General features: G+C 46.9%; 1 protein-coding gene across 2 annotated transcripts in view; it reads right to left on the bottom strand.

Annotated features, from left to right (window-relative positions):
- Nucleotides 1-10,059: 10,059 nt before the first annotated feature.
- The window catches only part of IGF2BP1 (insulin like growth factor 2 mRNA binding protein 1), a gene marked incomplete at both ends in the record, with an annotated part of 29,123 nt that continues 15,960 nt past the window's right edge, over nt 10,060-23,222 (bottom strand). The window contains 13 exons of one of the 2 annotated variants that reach the window (XM_082778792.1): nt 10,060-10,152; nt 10,663-10,776; nt 10,961-11,092; nt 11,442-11,516; nt 11,715-11,831; nt 12,139-12,261; nt 12,392-12,527; nt 13,033-13,155; nt 13,430-13,564; nt 14,293-14,574; nt 16,372-16,435; nt 17,669-17,720; nt 18,225-18,282. In XM_082778792.1, the coding sequence (XP_082634918.1) occupies nt 10,060-10,152; nt 10,663-10,776; nt 10,961-11,092; nt 11,442-11,516; nt 11,715-11,831; nt 12,139-12,261; nt 12,392-12,527; nt 13,033-13,155; nt 13,430-13,564; nt 14,293-14,574; nt 16,372-16,435; nt 17,669-17,720; nt 18,225-18,282 (1,504 nt within the window). The remainder of the gene's footprint in view (nt 10,153-10,662; nt 10,777-10,960; nt 11,093-11,441; nt 11,517-11,714; nt 11,832-12,138; nt 12,262-12,391; nt 12,528-13,032; nt 13,156-13,429; nt 13,565-14,292; nt 14,575-16,371; nt 16,436-17,668; nt 17,721-18,224; nt 18,283-23,222) is intronic. The other variant, XM_082778793.1, reaches the window with a different exon arrangement.

The raw sequence follows: 23,222 nt of genomic DNA, 5'->3' as shown, positions 1-23,222 counted from the left end.
GGGGAGGGAGCGTCTCTACTGTCGACCCCACGCAGGGGCCGCAGCTGGACTCCCTCCCCCCCCGCCGCCAGGATTTATGGTGCCGCCCGGGGAAGCGCTCCGCAGCCCGCCTTAGGGAACGCCCCGAGGCGGGGGCGCCGCCAGCCAATAGCAACGCGGGGAGGCGGCTGCGTCACGCCACGCGCGCGACCTGCGCCAGCATCCGAGCTGCGCCCTCCTCAGCCCCGCCCTGTCGGTGCTCGCGCGCATGCGCTCCTGAGCGCCGGCGCCCCCGCACGAAATGGAGGCGTGCGGGTGCCCGGCACCAGGGAGGACGGGAGGGCTTTCGGGGCAGGCCCGGTGCCGGCGCTCCCGCCCCGCTTCGCGACCGCCTCCCGCTGAATTATGGGGACGGCGGAGACAAAAATGGCGCGAGGTCCCACCGAGATTTGAACTCGGATCGCTGGATTCAAAGTCCAGAGTGCTAACCATTACACCATGGGACCGTTACGGGGGCTCTGGGCCGCTGCGTCTTGACTCTCGTCCCCGCCGCTCTGGGCGCTCGCTCGGGCCTCGCCTCCGCGGCCTGCCCGGGGCCTCCTGCGGGGGCAGCTGCCGCAGGCAGCGCCCGGCGCCGCTCCGCTGCCCCGGGAGGGGGCCGGGATTCCGCAGCGCCGCCAAACCCGACGAAACCTGCGGGCTGGTGGCGCCGGTGCCCGCGGCAGCCGCCGTGGCCCGAAACGAAGGGGAGGGGGGCGTTGGGCTTTGCGAAGGGCCTGAGCCCCGTGCCCAGCGCCCCGCAGAGGTTCCAGGAGAGGATCCCGCACGCTCCGACAGACCCCGGTCGTGCAACAGACCGGGGCTGCGCCCCGCCGCCCGTGAAGAACAGGCGGCAACCTCCGAGGTTTCCCTGGGCGCTGCTGCTGCCGCCCACACGCGCGTCCTCGGCCACCCGTTTCCCCACCAGCACCTTGATTTCTTCCTTCCCCACGACTCGATGAAAAACACACAGGAACAGTGTTAGGTTGGTTTGTTTGTTTGTTTTTCTTCTTTATTAAAAAAAAATAAAAACAACCAAAAAAACAGTGGAGTAAAGCGGTTTGTGGCAAAACCTCGCTGGAAGAGAAATGGAGCCCATAATTCCAACTCCACATCCAAACCAACAAAACGCCTCACACCAGAGTACAAGGGAAGAACACGAATTAGATGAGGCAAGTAGGAGAGAAAGGGGGAAGGTGGAAAGAAACGTTCAGCTGAAGGGAGGAAAACCAGTATCATTACAATGAAGTACAATTTTTTTTGAGGAATAGTTTGAAATTGCATTGGAGCAGCCGCTGGAAAGAGACGTGGCTTTGCTCAGTGGGTTGATGAGCACTTTTGGGTCACCTGTCCCATGGACAAGGCGCTGCTGGGTGCTCGTGGTGTCAGGACGTGGAGTAAAACAGGACCTCATATTTGGCTCCATTGCAATTCATTGGATTGCTTTGCATGGCTGATGTGCTGCTCAGGACACCCCTCGCACTGCCATCAACCTCCACCAAAAGAGATGCAGAAACACATGGCCACTGGGAAAAAAACACTGCCCACGATTTCTCTAGCATCTCCTACCCATGCAAGATGGGGTTCAGCCCCACTACACTGGGGAACTGAGAAGGATGGAAGTTCTACTGCTGACAGAAGTAAATATCAAAGTTCAAAAGGAAAAAGTAATGGAAGATTGAGCATTTAAAAAAAAAATCAGTCACAACTAAACAGTTTGGACTGCTGAGGTCTGGAGCTTTTTCAACTAACAACCACTTTAAAGTGAAACGAAAGCCCATAAATTCTATTTTTAAAGAACATTTTTCTTTGGAAAAAAGAGTTTTTTTGTTTTGTTTTGTGTTTTGTGGTTTTTTTTGTGTGTGTGTTTTTTTTTTGTTTGTTTTTTCCCCTACACTACAGCATGTGGAGTTGCCACTATCTAGTTTTAATCTATTGTTGCTAAGAGGTAGATAAACAAAAATGACTTGGTTATATATAAGGTCATGCCCCTGTGTTTGACATGCAGTGAAGCTGGCAAACTCCACAGGCACCAGCCATTTGGGGCTTTCAAGAAACTCTAGGGTTTCATCTGGGGTTTTGCCTCACCTGGAGTGACCCTAAAATTTGTCAGTTTTCAATTCAGCCTAACAGAGCTGGTTAAAGAAGCAATGTTGGGGGGGGGGGGCAGTACGTGTCATGTTTTAGGGCCAGATTTCCTCCTGAAGTCAACAAATCTGATCTCATGATGAATCCAGATACATTTCAAATGAAACAATATGCTTAATTGCTTGGTAATGAACACTTAAACACATTACGGTGATTTTGACAATTAGCTTCTGCACTGATTCCAGCCAATCCCACCAATTTTCTGGGACAATCCACGAACAGCAACAGGAGCTGGATGCACCCAGTGCTGCTCTCCACCTCCTCCAGGATACAGCACCTGCTGTGCTCCTGTGCTGCCTGCACAGGAGCACAGCAGCTCTCAGTGAGCCATTCCCCACTCCATGCTGCTGCATCCCTATGGAAAACATTTACCAACTATGTCCTGCTGGACTTAGTGTTGCTTTTCAAAATCATTTACCCAAACCGGTCAAAAAATGGCTTCAATTCTGTCATAAAGCTGACTCTGGGGTCTTAATTTGTTGTTTTTTGTTTGTTTGTTTGTTTGCTTTGTTTTAGCAAAAAAATTCCTTTCATCTTTAGGTCATGTTGATACTTTGCTAATGCAGCTCACAAATACTTTCTACAGTTCATAATCCACTGCTCTGCCACAATAGCAGGGACAGGCTGCCACTGCAGACCAGGCAAAGCATCCTGGCATGCCCTACCACAACTCGGAGAGGTATTTGTCTTCAAGAAAAACTAAAAAGAAAATCATTAAGGTACAGTAAAGCAGCAGGGTTCAAACGCACACTAAATTCAGCAATGGGCTGACTTTCAAGGAGTCCAATTTACCACCCATCCTGACCAGCAAGTCTCCCACACCAATGGTCCCAGGAGCCTTCCTCATCAGATCTCTTTCCTCTTCTATACTGCAACGCTCCCTAACTGTGGGGTGGAAGGACAGGGTACCAAACCTGCCTCTCCACTACCTGGGAGGATGTGTCTTCTGATGTGTTTGAAGACTGTCCCAAGGCAGTTCCCATGTGGCAGTGGTGCCAGACCCTCCCTGTGTGTCAATTGGGTCAGCCTTGAGGTAGTTCGCAGGTGTACATTTCCAGCTTGCATCATCTGCATGTTCTCTGAAAATCGCAATTTAAGAGCCTCTGGGTGGTTATGCTCTGCTCCAGATCTTACCCATAATCACAAATTATTAAAAACAAGCAAAAAATAAACACCAAAACTAGTAAGAAAGGCTTATTCAAGGCTGAATTGGGATTCATTTTTCCCTCCCTACACATCATTGATGTGCATCTCCTAGGTGCATCTCCTACACAGTGTACCACAGCAGCTAACTCCTTCAAGAGAGTTTTGCAACTTTAGATCCTCATTTTGCCTAACAATAATTATCCTGTTGTGGCGCTCTGCTCCCAGTGAGCTGCTGCACAGGTCTGCCCATCTGACATCCCGAATTCATTTGAGCCTTGAACATGTTTATTTGCAAGCACCTGCTTGGAGGCAGTTTCCTAAGCATTGGGCACTTTTCCACCCACTTTCGACAGTCAGGCTTAATTAAAATGGAATTGAAACTTCCATGCACTAATTCACGCTGCCAGTCACCATGCCCTTCTCTCATAGCAAATCTGTGTTCTTCACCTCCAGCAAAGCCCAGGGCCAGGCTGGGCACAGCACATCCCAGCCATTTGCTCTGCCCGAGCTGCCTTCAGAACCAAGCACATAATTAAGATGTTTAAATATTCTTATGCCCTCTCAGGGACCTGCACTTTTCACAAGCTCACACTGATTTCATCCAAACAAAACAAAAGCCACAATAGGGGAAAGAAAGAAAAAAAAATCCCACACATCCCAAAATCTGTTACTTTTTTTTTTTTTTGGAAAAAAAAAGTTCCAAAAATATTAAAAGCCTTTTCTGTGAACCACCAGGGGACAGATAGGGAAGAACTACATTAAAAACAAAGAAATTAAATTTACGACTTCAACTGTTTTACAACAAGCCTGCATTTCTGAACTGTTTTTTTTTTTCAGAAGCTAGAAAACACAATATTTGGAGCTAGAAATTAAAAGAGAATTTTTTTCTGGCACTGATGAACTATTTGACTAACTTATACTGATTTTTTTTCCCCCACTCAAAACTTAAAACACAACCAAAATGTAATGCCCAGGAAACATGAAGTGTATGTTGGAGGCAGTTTCTTTTCAGTATTTACAATGGATTTTCATCTTTTTTGACTCTGTAAAACTCTTTCAAGCCTGTCAGTGCAGTCAGACTGCAATCATGACTGCCAGGAGGGAGCATGGCGCAGTTGTTGCTGCTGAACCCCAATTCGCTTCCCTACCTCAGTTGCACTTAGGGGATGAGAAAGTGGTCAGAACTTGGAAGAAAAAAACATTAAGTGTTGGGTTTTGTTGTTTGTTTGCTTGGCTTTATTTTGTTTGTTTGTTTTCTCTTTTTCCCTAGCTGAATGACAAAACAAGATTCTGATAGCATTAAAATGAGATGAACCCCAAAAAATCCACATAGCACCATGGTTGATAGTCCTGGCAACAATATTTTGCCTAGTATATGGAAGTGAGGATCACAAAGTGCTTCAGAGACATTAATTTGTTAATCCTCACAACGGGCCTGCGAGGTAGGTAAGAAGTATTACTCCCACTGGGGAGAAACTGATGCACAGATATTTATTTATTTTCTTTCTTTCTGTTTTGCCCTACGACCTCAGAGCCAGCCAGTGGCACAGCTGGGAAACAAACTCCCTGCTCTACCCATGCACTGCTTCCTGCCTGAAGCTCCCACCCTGGTACAATCTGATGAGCCCCAGGACAGCAACCAGAAACTCCCCCTCTCCTATCCCAGAGGCTCCATACGTGCCTGCCCCTGCCTCAAATTAAAAACTTTCTAATCTGACAGGAAAGGACAATTTCAAGAAACAAACTGACCTGCCATGCACCCACCCCTTCCAGCACCTAGGATGAGCAGGGCTGGGTTTGCTACCTCCTGGTGGGGGGAGGGAGGGGAGCGGGGAAGAGGATAAAATGAGGCAGAAAAAAATCTTCTAGTACAAAAGTGAGGCAGCAGCTCAGGAGAGGAGCAATTGGTGCTGCTCACCACCCTGGTCCTCAGTGAAGATGAAGCCACAAGCAAGCATCTGCCCTAGGTCCCTGCTGTGTCCCAGTCTGGCTTCATCAGATGTAGCAAACAGTGGATGTGGGTTGATTTTCTTGCTATTAAAGGGCTCCTATGGGAGGTTCCCCCCAGATTGCCTATTTTTCCAGTGCAAAGAGAGTAGCTGTCAGGAAGGAGGTACTGAAGAGCAGTTATCCTCCTTTCTGCTTGCTTTCAGGTTTTACTAGGGATTTGTTTCCTGCTTCTTCACTCCAAGCCTAATTCAAAGCTTGCTTGCATCTCCTTCCCCTGGCCCTCATGACTAGTCTGGACGGGGATCCTGGTTTATGCTGGTTTAGCTGTTCCCAGCTCAGATTGGCTCTGGAGAAATACAGAGGTGCTTAGAGGTATCTTCCTTACTGCGAATAATTTTATAAAGCAAAGTTGCTTTCCAGAAGTCCTGTTGAACTCAATGGGATGTCAGTAGGAATTTAAGCAGGTATTTAAGTGCTTCCCCAACCTGGGGAGAAGAGAAACGGCCAGCAGCAGACTTGCCTTTTCCAGGCAACTAGGTCTGCCTTATGAAACCACAGCTGATGCTGCCTTCCCTCAGGGAAACAATGATGTTCCCAAAAGAACTGCTCACTCTTATGTGACAGCACCAGTGATGTCTCAGTTGCCACAAAGACAGCCTCAGGCAATGGTGGCAAAGGGATCAGCCTTGAGGTGTCTTTATGCCTGCAGCCCTTTGCTGGTGAAAAGCATCAAAGGTGTCCCTGAATCATCAGACTTCAGGTATGTGTCAAGATCTTCTCACTGCAACAATCTGATTATCAGTATTGTGGGTGTTTTGGTTTTTTTTTCCCCTCAATGATAGTTTGCACCAGTTATCAAAAACACTTGCTGTTGAAAAATACAAATATAATCACCGATGTCTGAATACACTGATTTACGTAAGGCTGTAAGAAGTAGAGAGCCAGAGATTTAAATAAGAAACCGTTTTTCCTAGGACAAATGCCAGTCTCTGGAAGAGAAGGAAAAACAGGCAGAAGCACCTTCTTGTGGAGGGGCACCAGTGAAGGTGCTGCACAGGTGGGCAGGGGTTTCCTTCTGCTGCCACTGCCCAGCTTTGCTCCTTTGTTCCCATCTCTCTGGAAAAGGGCCAGCACTTCTCCATCACTACAGGTGAGCCTGATCCTGTGTTCCTCATGCACCCAAAATTTCTGTGGGGTTTAGGAGCGGAAGAGAGGAGTGAGGCTGGGGAGCCAGCTGGCCATTTACAAATTGACTTTACCACCACCGATATATTTCCAATTAATACTCAAGGAAGGGTTGTTTTCCTGCAGGTATAATGAAAAAATAACAAGATAGGACTTTTTTCTTTCTTTTTTTTTTTTTTTTTTAAAAAAAAAAAAAAAAAAAAAAAAGCATATGAACCTCCTCAAGCAGACAGGGAGAGGTTCACACCTGTCATTCATTAGGGTTGTTCACTTTTTCTCTCTCCTTAGTGTGTGTTTGTATAAAAAAGGTGGCTCCCATTTATTTCTGTTGTTCTTTTTTTTTTTTTTTTTTGATTGATTGTCCTCAGTAAAACTGAGGTAAATCTCTGTAAAATATTTAACAGCATCATAGTGGAGAAGATGGTTTGAGACTTCCTCTGCGTCAAAACATGAGGCCAATTTGTTCGCATTTTGAAAGATATGGCTTACAACTGTTTGTAAAATTGCCCAAGCTGGCATAGTTTAAATATCAGCAAACCCCATGTACCCCACTTAGCATAGCCAGCTTGATGCCTAGGAAAGGTGCTTGATGGTAAGTCTATCCTCATATTGCCTTTAGTAAAAGATTTCTGATTCCAAGCACTTCAACAATTTGGTTTCCTGATGGAGTTGGATGGACAAAGGCCTTTCATCCAGTGGCTTTTTTATTTGTTTCTATATTGAGAAAAAAAAAAAGTCTTTCCGACTGAAAAAGTTGGTGGGCTCCAATTTGTCCAAGTTCTCAAAGAGTCGCGACATCTGACAGCTCTTGTGTCATGCTAAAATTCATTTCTGGCTTTAAAAGGCCAAAATAATATGCTGCTGCCATCTTTTCCACTATGTCTGAAGTTTCTGTCGTTCTCCATAGAGAGCTCATAACACTTGGTTACCTGCACATAACTCCTGGCTCATAAGAAATTATGAAACTTAACTTCTCTTTTCATTAAAAAAATAAAATATTCAAGACTATCAGCTTTTATATAAAATATCAGCAAGCCCACCCCCCAAAAAAAAATTGCTGAGGTAACTTCATACCTTGAGGTAGCTTTTTTTTTTCCCCTCTTTTTTTTTTTTTCTTGTTGCTCAAACACACAGCAATATCTGGCCTTCCTCTACACCTTGTTGTTGTTGCAATGTCTAAAAGGACAGTAACTGCTGCTGTGTTCCCTTATCAATAAACCACCCGCCTTCCTGATGCTGCATGATCCAAATTCAAAGCCAGTTCTCACTTTGGAGGATGCACCCAGGAAAACGTCTGCTCAGATGGGAGGTCTGGTCTCCATTTCAGAAAGAAATGGTAAAAGCATCAGTGCAAGGTTTATTTCCAATTCCCTCTTTTTAAGCCTTGAATCAGCTCACCCAAGGCCACTCCCAGGTCTCCTCCTGCCTCCTGGGGCGCCTGCTTTGCCCCTCTCCCCACAGCACACTGCAGGCTCCAGGCTGCGCCACCTTCCCCCAGAGCCAGAAATAATTTTGCTTTTCTAACCCCCACCCCAATTTGAAGGAAAACTAGCATCAACCAACATTTGGGCTGGATTATAGAGAAACACGGCACAGGGGCTTTAACTGGCATGCAGCTCCCCCTGCTCCAGTCAGAGCCGTGGCCAGGGACTGCACAGGACCAGGGCCCCTCTGCCACAGCAAGGAATGCACACCAAGCCCTGCCCCAGCCCCTGTGTAGAGACAAGACCTTACCCCGCATGGAAGAGGCAATCACAGCAGTTACTGTCCCTTCCAAATACTCAGAATTAAAAACAAACCATTAAAATATATCTAAAATATAAAATCCTCATAAGAGTGACGGGAATCAGTAACCATCTTACATGTGTTTGACGTACATATTTGGTACTGTCTCATGAGAACAGTTATTCTTACCACAGAAAGAAGGGTGGTGGTGGTTGCGTTGTTTTTGAAATAAGGAAAAAAAAATCTTTTAATGTGCCATATTTCAAGAATATTTTTCTCCACCTAGAGAGATTTGGGTGGAGGGGAACATAAATAACCCCAGGAGAGTTAAAACAAACTGGCCTATCCCAAGTTTGTTAACAATATTCCCCTGGATATTATTTTAAAAAAAAAAAAAAAAAAGCAAAACCAAAAAAGTTGTGTTGCCACACACCCACCTGTGGCTGAGCCCTGGAGACACCAGCAGGATTTCAGGGCACAAGTCTCTTGCTCCAGGTAGGGAAACTGAGGCTGAGTTCACATCCCCAGCCACCTGCAGAGGACTTTGCAAAGGAGCTGCTGCCCCTCCTTGCACCAAATGCAAGAGATGTTGGGGCAAAAGCATGCCCTGGTTCAGCAGCAAAACTGGACTGAAGAGCCAAGTCTGCCAAGGCTCTTTTTCAATGCCTGATATATCCAGAGCCCTAAATATCTGTCCTCCTTTACACCCCCAAATCCCTTTGGCTTTCTCCTGAACTCCAGAACTGCTCTGCATGCATTTAGTTCACATAATCTGATTACTAAAGAGATGCAGATTAATTCATACTTCCTACCAAGCAGGGTTTTGTTTTTTTTTTCTTTTGTTATTGTTGTTTTATTGCTTTTGCTTGAAGGAAGGAGGGAAAACCAAAGCACTTCCCTCACCCCTTCCCTTCCCCATGCAGTTTGCGTCATCTCTGGAACAGGTTGGCACCTACACAGCTAAGATAACTGAGAAAATGGTCACTGCTATAGCTGTACATGCCACTTCTGCTATTATTTCAAAGGCTTCAAAAGAAACTTCTTTAAAGTAAACTAACCTAAAATGAAAACAAACATTAAAACAAATGAAACAAAAAAGTTATCCTGGAAAATAGAGGTGCTGTCCTGGCTTCTAAGGCACTGCACACAGCACAGGTGAGAGGGAACTTCTCCAGCTTGCCCTTGGGTGTTCCTAAGATTCAATAGGTTCAGAGCTCCCAAGGGATCCAAATCCATTTGGCACTCAGCCTTTTTTTTTTTTTTTTTTTTTTAAATATCCCCCCTCGCAATGGAACTTGTTACCAACGGGAGTTGGTGAGTTTGCTATGGTTTCTTAAAAAAAAAATAAAAAATAAAAAAATAAAAAATAAAAAAATAAAAATCAAATGCTCCAAAAGGTTTAATAGCTCTCTGGAAATATCGATCAGCTATGCTGCCAAGGCAGGAGAGGGAGGGAGGTACAGGGAGATTCAACTTCAGTGAAGCCCTGGTGGGAGCCAGAGATGGATGGGGTGGTACTTCCAAAAGCTACTTAAATGAGAAGGCAAATATTGCACCCAGAAGAGGGGCTGAGTGCTGTGGCAGTTTTGCTGCACTGCCCATCCCTGGCACCCTGCAGTGCTCCAGCCTCAGCAGCACAGCTGGTTCTCCCAGTGCACCGCAGCACCTCTCAGTTCATTTAAGTAGCTGTTCTGGCATGGGGACCTAAAAATGGATCAAATTACGTGGTCTGATTCTTAACCTAGCCCTTTAACTTGGAAACCAAACTGCCTTTTAATGTCAACCAGTCATTGAAAAAATTGCATCTGCCTATGGTAACTGATTCCCAGCCACTCTTAAGCCCAGCATTGGCTTGTTCCACTTTTCACATTGGTGTCATTGCTGCTCTTATTTCCTCCTTGCTTGCAGCTGGCCGCTCTGTCCCTTCTGATGTTGCTGTTTCACCTGGGCCAGAATGTCTCTGATCTTGCGCTGTGCCATCTGTGGACAAGAAGAGCAAAGAGGAGAACTGGGGCCCCTGTGCTGGTGGTGTCAGAGCACCGCTCCCTAGCTCTCCCCCTGCCCAGCAGGTCCTGTTAAACTGCAGGGAAATGGCACTGCATGTCACGACAGATGTTGGTGTAGGCAGCACAGGTAAGTCTGTCACAGGAAAAGTTCAGGACATTTTTTCATCCAACAATGACTGCAAAGTGGGATGGGAAAGAGGAATCTCTGTCACTGGTTAGTTTCAAGGCCATGTGAGATCAAATACTGGCAGGAATTGTTCGTGGTGGCACAGATGGGCTAGGTAACTCCTGGAGGTCTCTTCCTCTCCTATTTTACTATGGTTTTCTCAAAAAGTTGATTTTGGGACATCACACTCTGTGAATGCATGGACACATAAGCCCACAACTAAGTGCAGAAAAAACTTCTATAGGAGGACATACAGGTGAACACTACCCCTTATGAGCCATTAGGGGATCTACCAGCACCGAGCTGCCAGGACCATACCTGGCTGGCATAGAAGTGCCCAATGATCTTCACAATGACTTGCTCGTTCTCATCAGGGGTCTGATCCCGTGGTACCACCACCTCTGCTGCTGTCAGGTTCTGCAACTCATTGACCTGCACGGAAGGGTAGAGACCAACTGTTGCATGGTGTGGGAAGAACATTCATGTCCCCCAAGCCATCCCACTGAGAAATCTGTCACTGGGATTCCCCTGGGTGCCAGCACAAAGTGGGTGCGCTCTCAGAGACATCGCAACCCCACGATGCTCTCATCCCCTTCCAAATGTCACTTTTGCTTACAGTTTTGCCTCCTTTGCCAATGACCCTCCCTGCAGATGAGGCAGGGACCCGGATGTGTGTCTCCAACTTAACTTCTTCCTTCGGTCCAAAAAAGTTTTCCTCCTTCAGCTTCCCATAAATCCTGCCTTGTGCCTGTAGAGGGGAAGGAATGCGGCATCAGGTGCAGCTTAAGATGTCCTATCCCCGCATGCCCCCTCAGTTCACCCAGCTTGGCAGGTATCCATCCTGCGGACCAGGGACATATGCCAGATCGCAATCAAATCCCAGTTACTCAGGGTTTTAAATCAGCTCAGCCCCCAGGAGGGCTGGTGCTGTGTTAAAAAAAGCCACAGTCCAGGGGAGCCTCAAAAGTGCACACTAAGAAGAGGTGGCCGTTTTGTTACTCCCCATCCAGCTTTGCAGGGAAGGGGATAGTGGAGGAGGGCACTGGGAGACCCCTTCCCCCACCCCCCCTCCCAGCGACGGCAGCAAAGGGAGGGACCTTGAACTGAGCTTCTGGAGGGCCCGTGATGATGACCATGCGCACTTTGGAGTCCGGCGTCTCCGGGGGTGCAATCTGGAGGGGAGGAGAGAGACGGTCACCGCAGCAGGGAGTTGCACAGGTAGGATTATGGCCATGCCCTCCTCCCCTGCAGTGCAGGATTGGGCACCCAGACACATCACCTGGGATTTTAAGGTGTTTTTCACCACCAGAAAGGCACCCACTTGGTGAGAGGTGCTGGCAGGACAGAGCTCCTTGACAGGGAGACACTACCTTAATAGAGGCACTTGCAAACCGGGAGAGCTGCTTGATGTGCTGGCCCTTCTTGCCAATGATCGCACCAACCGCCTGCGCAGGGATGAAGACATGCACCGTCTCTTGCTCCGGAGGCTGCAGGTACAGTGTTACTGCTCAGGCTCAGATGCCATCACGAGGATCTGGGCAGTAGAGGCCCCCCCACACTCTGCTAGCCCAAGTGACAGCTATGCCTCTCCTGATGGTGCTGGGTGAGTACTTTATCTGCTGTATTTGCAATAAGTTAAAGGTCCAGATTCTGCACCCACGCTGGACCTGACCCACCAGGTGACAGCAAAAGATGTTAAAGTCACAGCCCCATTCATTGCAAGGATCTTCCTAATGCAGAGGAGATCTCTGAGATGGAAACAGGAGCGATTTTAGCTGCCAGGTGTTCACCTACCATGAAGGAGCTGTACGGCGCGGCTCCAGAGACACTGCTAGGAGGAGGAGGTACTGCATTGGAGGAGGCAGGGAAGAGGCCAACAGCAGCCAGGTTAAGGCCAGGGATGAGGTGAGATTGCAGCTGAGGGTGAGAGGAGATAAATATTCATTGCTTTTACCAACGAATCCTCTTAGAGAGCACACATCAGATGAGAGGTAGGGCAGGAACCGTGCCCGGCAGAGCTGCCGTCCCTGAGCCAAGCTGCACTCACGCTCATGGCTGCTACATCGTTCTCATAGGCTTCCCTCACTTTCTTCATGATCTCCTGCTCTGCTTTGCAGCAGTTCTCAATGGAGCCTTTCACCGTGATCGTCCTTTCAGGGTTGTACAGAGTCAGGTCCTGCAATCTGACAATGGGGGGGCGGGTTAGCGTTACCCTGGTGAAGCAGCAGCACCATCTCCCTGCCATGCCTTCCCAGTAGTGTGTGTATCCTCCCTTCCTTCTCATGAAAGATTAGCTGCTATCATCACAGTAGGCACTGCACAGGCAGCACCTGCCCTGCTGCCAGTCAGAGCAGGGATCAAAATAATGGTTTGCATTGGGAAATCCATCCAGCCTTCCCCAAAAACACAATTTAAGAGGAAAAAAAACAATTCTCAGTGGCTATAAAACCCAGCCAGCCCTGTGGGCCACTGCAGCACAGAGAGGAAGAGGAAGTGATTAAAGAAAACATAATACCAGGATTTTTCAAGACAGCTTTGGGAACCAAAGTACCCATGCCATAGGTTGGTTTCCCATGTGATGGACAGGCATCTTCGCCCACTTTCATCCATCTCTTCCTCATCCTTCCTATCCACCCCATGCTGGAAAAGGTCTGCCCTGGTTTTCCCAAAGACAGCAAGGAGCCTTACGATGAGATGGTGATTTTTGTCTCTGTGTCCTGCTCCACTTTCTTCAAGTTTCGCCCTTCTTTGCCAATCAGGCGCCCCACAAAGTTGTTATGGGCCAAGATTTTCAGAGGCACTTCATCAGCTCTTGAGAGAGGAATGAAAAAGAAAAAAGAAAAAAAAAAAAAAAAAAAAAAAAAAAAAGATTACTACTGCACTACTGCCAGAAGAAGAGAGATTGACTACAGAGTGACAGGGTAAATTCATGTTTCCTTGCTCAAAGTACTCCAGCTCTCCCAAGGCATGGCTCCCCCATGCAGATTGGAGTGCCACACAGGTCCAGGTGTTAAGACAGTAATACAGCCCAGCAAAGAGCTGTGGATAGGATATGCATGCACAGAAGGGAAGGGGGAAACCTTACGTCTTGGTGTCCTTTGCCTCCTTCTGCATGATCTCCAAAATCATTTTGCAGGCAGCAGAGCAGCCCTCAGGGGTGGAGTGGATGCTGATAGCTTTTTCTGCAGCTCCTGCATTCTCTTTTCGGTGCACATCAATCCTGCAAGCACAGGATAAATGCTGGGGTGGGGCACAGGGGAGAGGCTCTGTGGATTTCCAGCTGTGTTAGTGCTGGCTGCTCTACTCCCCCAGCATTGCTGCAGACTGCCCTAAGATCAAGCATTGTGTTATATGCACACAGGAGAAGCAAGGGGAGTTAATTCTGGGCTCAGTACTTGACATGGACACCATAGCTATAAGTTCAAAACATAGAAATCCAAATAAAGCGGCAATATCTATTTATATTACATAACAGGAGTGATTAAGTGGCAGAACAAGCATGTTCCTGGGAGATGGGACACATTGTCCATCACTTCATGTCTTAGAAAAAGCCTTCCTTGGAGAAGAGCAATAATCAACATAAGATTGTAGGCCAAATGCGGGCGGGTGAAGCTCAGCAGGCTTGTGCTAAACGAGACCAGCTGAACTAGTGACTTCCCCACGCACTCCCTGAAATTGCTCTACTGCCCAGCACTGAGGAGCCTGTGGGCCCTGATCCAGACAGGGCTGTCCTGGCAAAGGGAGACACGTGGGAAACCAGAAGGCAGAGCTGAGGAACAGCAGGGGAATGTGGCTCTTGGACATACCACCTTGTACAGCAGGAGTGCCAGAGCATCCTCCCACAGCCCATGCTCCACAAAGAAATCCAGCCTCAAAAATCACTACAGATCAGTCCACTAATTAAGGTGCAAACCAGCTCACGGGGGAAGGGGAGGAGTACATACTCACTTGGACTGCGTCTGCTTGGTGATGTTCCTGATGGTGGCCCCTTCCTTGCCGATGATAGCACCCACATACTGTGTGGGCACCAGGAGACGGAGGGGAATGTCAACTGGCTGCTGTTTGACTGGTGCCCCTGCAGTGACAGGGGAACCCTGCCTGGGGGCACCACGTGCCCCAAACCCACCCCGTCGCCCATTCTCTGGTCCTTGCATGGACTGCTCATCAGGGATGTAGGAGACCTTCAGAGCATGGTTCTCCAACTGGTGCCCATTCAGCTTCATGATGGCTCTGGAAGACAAGCAAGGAGAGAAGGGGTTGGGGTGGTGGATGTCCCTCCCCAAGCAGCAGTGTATAAGCACCACCCAAAACAGGTCAAGCCCTCCCTGGCACCAAATGTCCGTTGAGGAAGCATTAAGAATGGTGCATGGAAAAGCCATCAATGCCACAAAGACCTGGAAGGACTTTCCACCCAGCCGGGATAGGGAAAAATGTTTTAAGGTGGCTCTCTCTGAGCACCCAACCCTGGGTCAGGGGACTATAGTAATGGGTACAGGACAGAAATGTGCAGGGAGTGATTTCCAGGTCTCCTCTGCCTTACAATTTTTTATTTTTTTTTTTGGTCAACATTTCAAACCCATCTCCTAGTGGGGATTTTGAGTACTGGCTGCAAGAACTATAAACTGTCGATAGATGGGGCTGGTAGCAAGAGCAAAGTGACTGCTCTTGTCACAGTTATGCACAGCTCTCCTTCTAACCTCCCAAGGTTTCTACAGAAACAAACCAAACTGCAAGTTTCCAGAAACCGCTCGGTGACTCAACTTGTGGTGGTAGTGCTAAGCAAAGCCCTGCAACTGTCTGAACAGAGACTAGTAGCCTCATCCCTGCAGCATGGGGGGGGGGGGGGGCCTCAAGAGGAAAACACTTGATAAAGTGTATGCATCCACAAAAAAAAAAAAAAAAAAAAAAAAAAAAGCAGGGGACAAAGGCTGCAGACCTGAGAGCAAAGCTACTCACAAAGAGCTTTTTTGCTACAGGCTTCCTAACGAAGGAAACCCAAAACATTTCCAAGTGCAAAGCACAGGGCCAGTGCAGATTGACACTGGACAGGACAAACTGGTTATGCATGGGAGCAATCCCTTTGCTGTGCTCCATGCACGCTGTGGTGCTGGACTCTGTCCCATGCTATTACAGAAAGTACAACTGAAGGGTGATTCTCCAGTGAAGCTTTGGTGCGGCCACACATACAACCACAGCAAGTTCATGGTGGCTACAGCTTTGACAGTTGAAACATTATAGACCAGGCAGTGATTTGGAAGATGTTTTCATGGGGTGACCACACACAACGTCCCTGGGGACTGTGGCATGGCCACAGTGGCCACAATTGAGACATGCCCAACTCACTGACGTAAACCTTCCTGGATAAAAATCTATCAATTAGCTCCTCCTGGCTGTCCTCCAAGGAAAGTGCTGATTCCATCACTTTTACAGCTTTCCAGAGCCCTTCATCAGAGCAAGAGGAAAGTGAAATAAACACAGTGCTGAAAACCCAACTAATTTTCCATTTGCATTTAGTGTAAAGCCTGATCTTCCCCAGGCAGGATAAGGATTGGAGTTGTAAGTCTCCCAGTGACACAACCATTAGCCAGAGAGGACGTGTGTTGCCTCACACCCAAGAACCTACCAGTTTCTATGATATTTGGCCTCAGTATTACTATTTTCTGGAGCCACAATTCCTTAGATCATTTGAATACAAGAAAATCGGTGTTTTCCTTGAAAAAAAGTTGTTTGTTTTTACTCTTTGAACTGCAGAAAGAAAAAAAAAAAAAAAAAAAAAAAAAAAGCCTAACAACTTGGATGTCTTCTAAGGGGCTTTAATCTGAAGGCAAATAAAAAGAAATCAGAACAGGGAACAGGGTGTTTCTCAAAGATTTGCCATATTTTTACCCCAAATTTATGAATTCTGGGTTAATGTGACTTCCAGCACTGAAAATCCTATTTTCTGCACTTAGTAAGGGGTACAAAGCCACTGCAGCATGCCACGTAAGGGCAGCCTTGTGCTGCTTGGGTGGGCTACAGGGCACTTACTGCCTGGTCTGCTCCCGGTTTGCATAAGTGACGTTAACAACGGCGGTTTCGCTGTCTGTGTTTACTGCAAGTAAAAAAGGCAGAAATTAGAGCCAATGCGAGCATCTCAGGCCAAGCACACCTGTAAAGCAGAGTCCATGTTCAGGATGGCCAGGGTCTGTCCTGTCCCATCCCAGTGAAGGATGTGTACAAATTTTTCTCCTACAAAGGAGAAGATCGTCCAAGGGTTTGCACCATACTGGTACTACTGACAATGCCCACGGACACTTTCCCAGACAGCACAGCCCCTCCTGCTCTATTAAAAGGATACCACTATGTCATATAATTGTAGAATATCCCAAGTTGGAAGGGACCCACAAGGATCACCAAGTCCAACTCCTGGCTCCACACAGGTCTACCCAGAAATTCAGACCATATGACTAAGAGCACAGTCCAAATGTTTCTTAAACTCCCGACAGGCTTGGTGCTATGACCGCATCCTTGGGGATCTTGTTCCAGTGCACGACCACCCTCTTGATGAAGAACCTCTTCCTGATATCCAGCCTGAACCTCCCCTGTTGCAGCTTGGCACCATTCCCATAGGTCCTATCACTGGTGACTAAAGAGAACAGATCGGCACCTGCCCCTCCACTCCCCCTCGTGAGGAAGCTGCAGACTGTGATGAGGCCTCCCCTCAGCAGCCTCCTCTTTTTCAGGCCGCCCTTGCTCTCTGCACTAAAGAAGCAAAGATGCCAAAGCCAGCTCCATCCATTCTCCTGCCACTCCTTGCTGGAGCCCAGGGATGGTCTAAGCTGCACCCCCCAGCCCTCCTTTCTACATTGAGGACAGTTATGGTAACTCTACACACATTGGGCATCCCTGGGGCAATATTTAAGCTCCTGTCTCAACTGAATGCCACTAGAGAGTGAGATAAGATCTGCTAAGCAGAGACAGTAATCCCTCACCAGCCTCCAGAGGATCCTGAACCTTCCCTGGAGGAGCTGTTGGTGAGCCACATTTGTGTGGCCTTTACGGCTCACTGAAGGGGGACCCAAGGGTGCAGAATGATGCTGGCCAGTAACCTGTGAGGGAGACCCATGTGCACTACCCACAGCCTCTGCTGGACTTGCCTTTTAGTGGTTGAGAGTGATAACAACAAAAGGACCCAGTGACCAGGCTGAGACCTCCTGATACCTTTAGCCAGGGACACAGCTGACAAACAAAAAACATGTGTCTGTCCTCTCCATCCTCCCACCCCAAACAGGCAGGGCAGAATATATCTAAGTAACAGCAAGTTGGCTTCTTTTTTCAGCATTACCTTGCTCACAGTTTTCTACAGTGCCATACTGAGCTAGCAAACCATCTAGGACCTGGAAAACAGAGAAAAAAAATCACATTACATGGGGACAGTCAGGACAGACCCAGGAAACACAGTCAATCAATAGAGTTCTAGACATTAAGATAGTATAAGCAATCTGAGAAACAAAGGTCCTGTCTGCCCCAGGATAACGGGTGAACGAGCCTCAGAGCCAGCTGTGGGGAGCAGAGAGGTAGAAAAGAGCCAGGGAAAAGTCCCAGCAGCTGGCTGGAAGAAAGGGTCCATTTTTCCTACAATAGATAAATCAAATAACACTATTATAAATGGGGATTTTGTTGATGTAGCTTACATTGCTTATACCAGTTGAATTTACTCTTGTAGCAGAAGAGGAACAAGTGATGTGGACACAAGGGTCCAGTATAATTAGACCCACATAAAAACAAAGAAAAGGATGAATCAGCTTTAATCCCAAGTACAGAAACCTGCGGGGGAATTACGCCTTAAATTTGCTCTAAAATTCTTCATGGCAAGTCCTTGTGCTGTTCTCCCTGCTTGCCCCTCTTACCTCCCATCGCAACTGGGGTGGGATGTTTCTGATTTGAATTTTCCGGCTCCTGAAATAAATGAAAAGCAATTAAAACCAGATTTGGTGTCAGAAATTCATTCATCTCACCTTGAACTGTTCCTCATTGATGTATCTAATCAAGCTTTGCATTCCCACATGCTTCCAGGGTTTCTGATGGCGTTTGGTTAATTACACCTTGCTTTACTGCCTGGTAGGTGCTAGATATATGCTGTGAGCTTCACTGAGAACAAGATGCCAAAATCCACCCAACCCTTCTGAACTGACTATAGCTGTAGCAAGGGCATAGCTAAAAATGCAGAGTTTTGACAGATTCATTACAATGATTAGAAAGCAAAAGGGGAAGCAGCATTCATTTAACCTGCCCCCCACACTGGAGACAAACCCGGGCCATGAAGGGGAGAGTCTGGGGATGTCAAAAATGCTGGCAGGGAGCTTACAGGGTATGGCCATGACATCTGGAAACTCAGCTCCAGCATCTGAGTTAGTCTCAGGCCACTTCTCCACTCAAATTTTTGGCTCTTCCCAACCTAACTTTTTCCAAAGCAGAAACTTTGTTTGCTTGTTTGTTTTTTAATTCTGATGTCAAATTTACCCTGGAGGTGCTGCTGCCTGCCAGCCACTCCTCGCCCAGCAGCTGCCACAGACAGCTGTGGGCAGCTGTGACCCCTTCTGGACACTCCAGCCCCAGCACACAAACTGCTGCTGCTGGTACCCCAAGAGCCCTTGCCAACAGTAAATGCCAGGAAATGTTTTTTTTCTTTTTTTTTTTTTCTTTTTTTTTTTTTTTTTGGTTTTGTTTTGTTTTGTTTTTGTTTTTTTCCCCCTCACCATTGTGATATTTCCACCATATGGTTTTGCCACCTTCTGCAGTGTTGCTAGCCCACAGGAGAAGAAAACACATTGTGCACAAGCAAAGGGAAGTGGAGATCACTCAGATGAGCCTCCTCAATTTCCTAATTCACAACACCCAGTGAGACATTCATCTCACAGCAGTAACACCCTTAGGTTCCCAGTGCTGCTTACACCCTTGGAGGATGAAGCCTTGTGAGGGCAAATGCACAAATGCGGCTAGCTTTGGTCCAAGAAGAGTTGAGTTAAGGGTGCAAATGTCTTCTGCAAAACACCCCGTGGGATTGACTTTTTAGCCCTCTAAAAGTTCAGCATCTAATTTTAAGGCCCAATCTGAAATGAGTGCCTAAGTGCAGTGGGAGACAGTCTCTACCCCTATACCCAGTCAAGCTGCTCAGCAGAACATGGAACTTTAAGATCCCTAAAGAAAAGGGAGATGAAATGGCACGACCACCACAGGCATCTCAGCACTGGCAGCACTGTTTTGGGGTAAATACACTTGGACAAGCTCATCACGGACCCGAACTTCAAACCCAAATTATTTGTGAATATGTTAAGTAGTCCAAAAAAGGAGAGAAAATTCGATTCTAGTGTTGTTGTTGTTGTTCTAATTACACAACTTCAGAAGGTGGCCCAGCTCATTTGTCAATGAGAAGAAGAAATTGGTCTCAGCATGAAAAGGTCAAAAGCAATCAGTATTATTTAGACACACAGGTAAAGACTCCTCATAAGCACCTTTATCCTGTCAGTTAAAAGCATCTGTCTTGAGCTCATCCTCTGATCTACACTGCAGATTCAAATTCACATATATAAAAATGCCTGAAAGGGCTGGTTTGGTTGGTTTCAAACAAATCAACTTTGGATGTTTCCCAAAGTCATTTAGATTCATACTGGAGGGATGGAATATCCAGAAAGATGTGGGATTGCCCTGCCATCTGAAAGCCCTAAAGAAGCACAGAAATAAATATGTAAATAGTCAGCACTCTCATCAGCTCAAACATCAGCAAGGCTCTGAAACACCAAATTTTGTTGCTACTATGGATGCAAACTTGCGGGAGGGGGAGCACAGACAGATAACCCAAACCCTTAAAATTCAAGGTATAGCAGAGGGGTGCAGGAAGAAAGAGGAGAGTAGAGACACTAAGAAACCAGATCTTTTGTTTACATGCTTATCTACATCCCAAAATGAATAGGAGAGAGATTAAGAAATTCAGAAAGCAAAGAATGTCACAGTCCAGTGAGGGACAAAAGGATTTGAACTGACAGAGAAACTAGATTTCCAACCATCCACCCCTGCCACAGAAACATCTCCACCTAGCTACCTACAAGCATTTGCACAGGCAGAGCATGCATTCTTCACATTTGTGACCAGAACCAAATGCACCATGGAGAGAAAATATTTATTTATCAATTATTAAATATTATACACATATTATACTATTATATAACATACAATTGTATATATTATATACTGCTATTATTTTCATATATATATATATATATATATATAAATATAATACAAATAAATATAATAATATACAAATATTAAATTCCAGCAAGGCCATGCTTGGCTAGAGAGATGAGTTTTATCAGCCCAACTGGCAGAGCTGCAAAACACAAAACAGGTTCCTGTGAGCCCAAATGCCCTCCTGCACTGAAAACTGCAGAGAAGTCCATCCAGGGAGCCAGCACCCTGAATATTTGTGGCATCAGTGCTGCAGTGCCCATTCTGTGCTGAGGCAGGTGGAAATGGGACTGCAGCCATCTGCCTCTCACTAAGATCTGAGGTTCTGGCTCGATATGGACTCTCCCTGCAGCACATGGAAATCACCCCATCTGAAGAGCTACCCCTGCTCGGATTTGGCTCCTTCCAAGCCCTCAGCAGTATCTGTGGTTAGAATTACAGAGGAAGTCATGAATAAATAAATCCATCTTATTTGCTTTACTATAAGCAGGTCTCACTGTATGTTGAACCTTGTTGCGAATGTCACTCTTCAGATCATTGAATACGACACCTGGTTCTGCTCCCTACAGCCTCTGCCCTGCGCTAAGCTTTACTCCAAATAAATAACTCTGCTTGTCGGTGATTCCCAGCTTTTTATTCATAATGTGCCAAACCCAGGGAGCTCCTCCCTCTGCACAGCTATCTAACTCAGTATACATGACCTCAGCTGCAAGCTGGGACTAGCTCAGGGGCTCTGTACAACACAAAGATGTAGCACCACCTGTGCTTGCATCCCTCAGGCAGGAATCACCCGATAAACCTGGCATGAGACAGCAGGAGGTCCCCACGGCCTCCAACTGTGCTGCTTGCCTTATGCCAAAAGCAGGAACATCCCAAATCCTTGGGGTGATCTGATGCAGAGCAAACCACCTGGTAAAAATGTCTATTTGCAAGTCTGGCCAGTTCCTGTCCATGCGCTGGTAGCTTTTTAAATAACAAAAATAATAATTAAATAAAAAAGGAAAAGGGAAAAAATGGGGGAAGGAAAGATGAGGGTGAAGAGTTGTAGGGCTCTAAGGGGAGAGGAAATGTGAGTCCCAGGAAGGGATCCCAGTGTCACCGTCCTCCTGCTTCATGCCTATATTGCTATTTGTGATAATGGGATTTTAGCATTCAACTATGTCAGTTCTTCAGCCCTCAAAAACCTGCAAAGCTGCCTGGCAGCCTAGTACAGATGTCCTGGCTCTCTTGAGGAATCAGGAGGCAGACCAAGACCTTTGAAATCACAAACAGAAAAGCTTGATGCTTTCCACAAATCCTCATGAGCTGTGGACAGGGCTCACTAGAAAAATAAAAACCCATCCTGATACAACCAGGCTGTAACAGGAGGCTAAGATGGTTCCATATTATGGAGTTGGGTTAGTATTTGTGACTCCTGAACATCATGATGTACTCTGTCAAAGTCTTCCCTGGGTTTTTCCTTCAACTGTCTCTCTTTAAAGAGCGGAACACACTACCAGATTAAACTTCACAGGGGCACAAAAGTGAAGAGATGGAGCAAAGTGCCATGAAGCAACCTGCATTGTCCAGAAAAGGTATGGACTATTCTAAAATATCCAGTACCACAGAGATTTTTTGCCCTCTCATAATGTGCCTATCAATACAGCACCTGGACAGACTGCATGGTTCAAGAACAAGTGGATTAGCAGCAACCTCTTTTCCAGAATGGACAAAATAATGCAGATATTTTTTTTGAAGAAGTGGCAGCAAAACAAGAGCTCTGTTCATTCAGAAAATACCCACTGCTGTTCTCTGACAGCCCTGAAACCAGGTGGAAACCATGCTCTGTTTTTAACACACCCAAAGCCCTCCTACTCACACTGTTGCTGGCTGTCAGTGCCACAGCAGCAGCTGCACTCTTGAGTTGCACAGCATCTCTACTACAGGCAGCACATCCCACTCAGCACATAGTGCTGGTATCCACTGCATCCTTCACAGAAAACCCTGATCACACCACAGGCAGAATCATTGTTAACAATCCAAAATTAGATGGGTTTGTTTGTTTTTAAATTTCACTGGGAAATATCCCAGTGCAGATTCAGCTGTCGGGATCTCCCTTGGCATTCAAGAGGGTGGCCAGAGCCTCCCACTTAATTAAGAATTTGCTTGCAATTCCCCTGGAGTGGACTGGCACAGCAGTAGTGGCAGTGACCCAAGAAAAGGGCACTAGCTAGTTACAAGCAGGCAGCCTGGCTGGGTGCCAGCAGGAGGATGAGGCTGGCTGCTGCAAACGATGGCAAAGCAGAATTGGTACAACCTTTTCTTGCTCAAAGTTTCCCTTCACTTTTGCATGAGCTTCGTGTGGTATTTTCATGAGGATGCTTTCAGGGACAGAGCTGCTCCTTGCTGCATTGCCAGCACAGGTGCATGTATTTTCAGCAAGGAGATGCAGTGACACTTGCTTCCGCCTCCTCCCAATAAACTTTTGACCACATGCTCCAACCAAGATGAGGCAGACAGTCTCTCCCTCAAAAGGGGAAGAGATGGATGTTTGGAGAGGAGCATCATTGCACTCACACAGCAGGTCAGCAGCAGGAGTTAGAATAAAACCTTCATCTCCCCACCTGAACCTGCAGACGCACCTCTTTCCCCCCTCACAGCACATGGACCTTCGT

Source organism: Aythya marila (assembly GCF_965140915.1).
Source record: "Aythya marila genome assembly, chromosome: 25".
NCBI classification, from domain to species: Eukaryota; Metazoa; Chordata; class Aves; order Anseriformes; family Anatidae; genus Aythya; species Aythya marila.
The sequence above is the reverse complement of the archived record's forward strand: the minus strand, read 5'-3'. Positions and strand labels throughout refer to the sequence as shown.